Genomic DNA, 992 nt, shown 5'->3' on the forward strand with positions numbered 1-992 from the left:
TTTGTATTATCCTATAACAAAATAATTATAATTTCGATATTCTCGAAGAAAAGTATAATTTTAATGTTGGTCGAGCTGCTTAATTATTATATATATTAATATTAATATTATACAAAGTTTTTATGACAATGTAACAGCTAACTAATTAGCAGCTTACACTTGCACACGATTTTTGCATATACGCAGGGAAAAAGACAACCATACACGTCATTTCTCCCAAACTAATGCTAACAAACCTACTAAACCACTAATTAATGAGCTAATCTCCGCAAATAATTACCATGTAATGCCGACAACAACACCATCATCTCCTCGTCACTCCCGTAATAATATTCTTGATTATTCCGCTGTCGTCTGTACCTAGCCACAACCTCCTCCGGCAGCACACTAATCCGGCAAAGCGGACATGTCGGACAATCCTGTTGTAGCCACGTGTCAAGACACTGTTTGTGAAAAGTGTGATTACATTGCTTGACTTTCCTAATCTCCTGTCTTTCTTCAAACACAGACAAACAAACAGCACATTCTTTTACCTCATCTTTGAGTCCTGCCTTGTACCGGCTAGCTGGGTTCTTTCTTTCGATGAGTTTGAAGAATTGGGCCGCTGTCACCGGAGAGTTGCCGGAGAAGTCCAGGACGCCGGAGATGGAACGGAGAAGGATGAGGAGTTCAAGGAAAAGAAGGGTTAAGAAAACTATGGAGATAGTGTAGAGGTTATGGAAGAACTGAGAAATGGCTGCCATTTGTTTTGATATGTAATAAAAGTATTTTGGTCGTGTTTGCTGGCTGGTTGGATCCCTTTATAAGAAGATAAATGGATGGATAGGAACTGTTGACTAGAAGAGGCTTTTGTACAGGGAAATTAGAAATGTGTCATGAAATGTTTCACAAAATAATTACTTATGTAGTGTTTGAGTAAGCTACAAGTCTACAACTGTAATTTCCATACTATCAAATATATTATTAACTCTAATACGAAAATTTAATATTAA

General features: G+C 37.1%; 1 protein-coding gene across 1 annotated transcript; it reads right to left on the bottom strand.

The window, feature by feature from the left end:
• Positions 1-251: 251 nt before the first annotated feature.
• LOC108211375 (brassinosteroid-responsive RING protein 1) lies at positions 252-743 on the bottom strand. Its single transcript, XM_017382957.2, has one exon. It carries the CDS (start codon positions 741-743, stop codon positions 252-254), a length of 492 nt encoding a protein of 163 aa, XP_017238446.1.
• Between the last annotated feature and the right edge of the window lie 249 nt (positions 744-992).

Source organism: Daucus carota, chromosome 3, assembly GCF_001625215.2.
Source record: "Daucus carota subsp. sativus chromosome 3, DH1 v3.0, whole genome shotgun sequence".
Classification (NCBI taxonomy): domain Eukaryota; kingdom Viridiplantae; phylum Streptophyta; class Magnoliopsida; order Apiales; family Apiaceae; genus Daucus; species Daucus carota.

What these genes read in the sequence shown, in the direction of transcription:
- LOC108211375 (XM_017382957.2), bottom strand. Translation starts at nt 743, where the DNA reads ATGGCAGCCATTTCTCAGTTCTTCCATAACCTCTACACTATCTCCATA.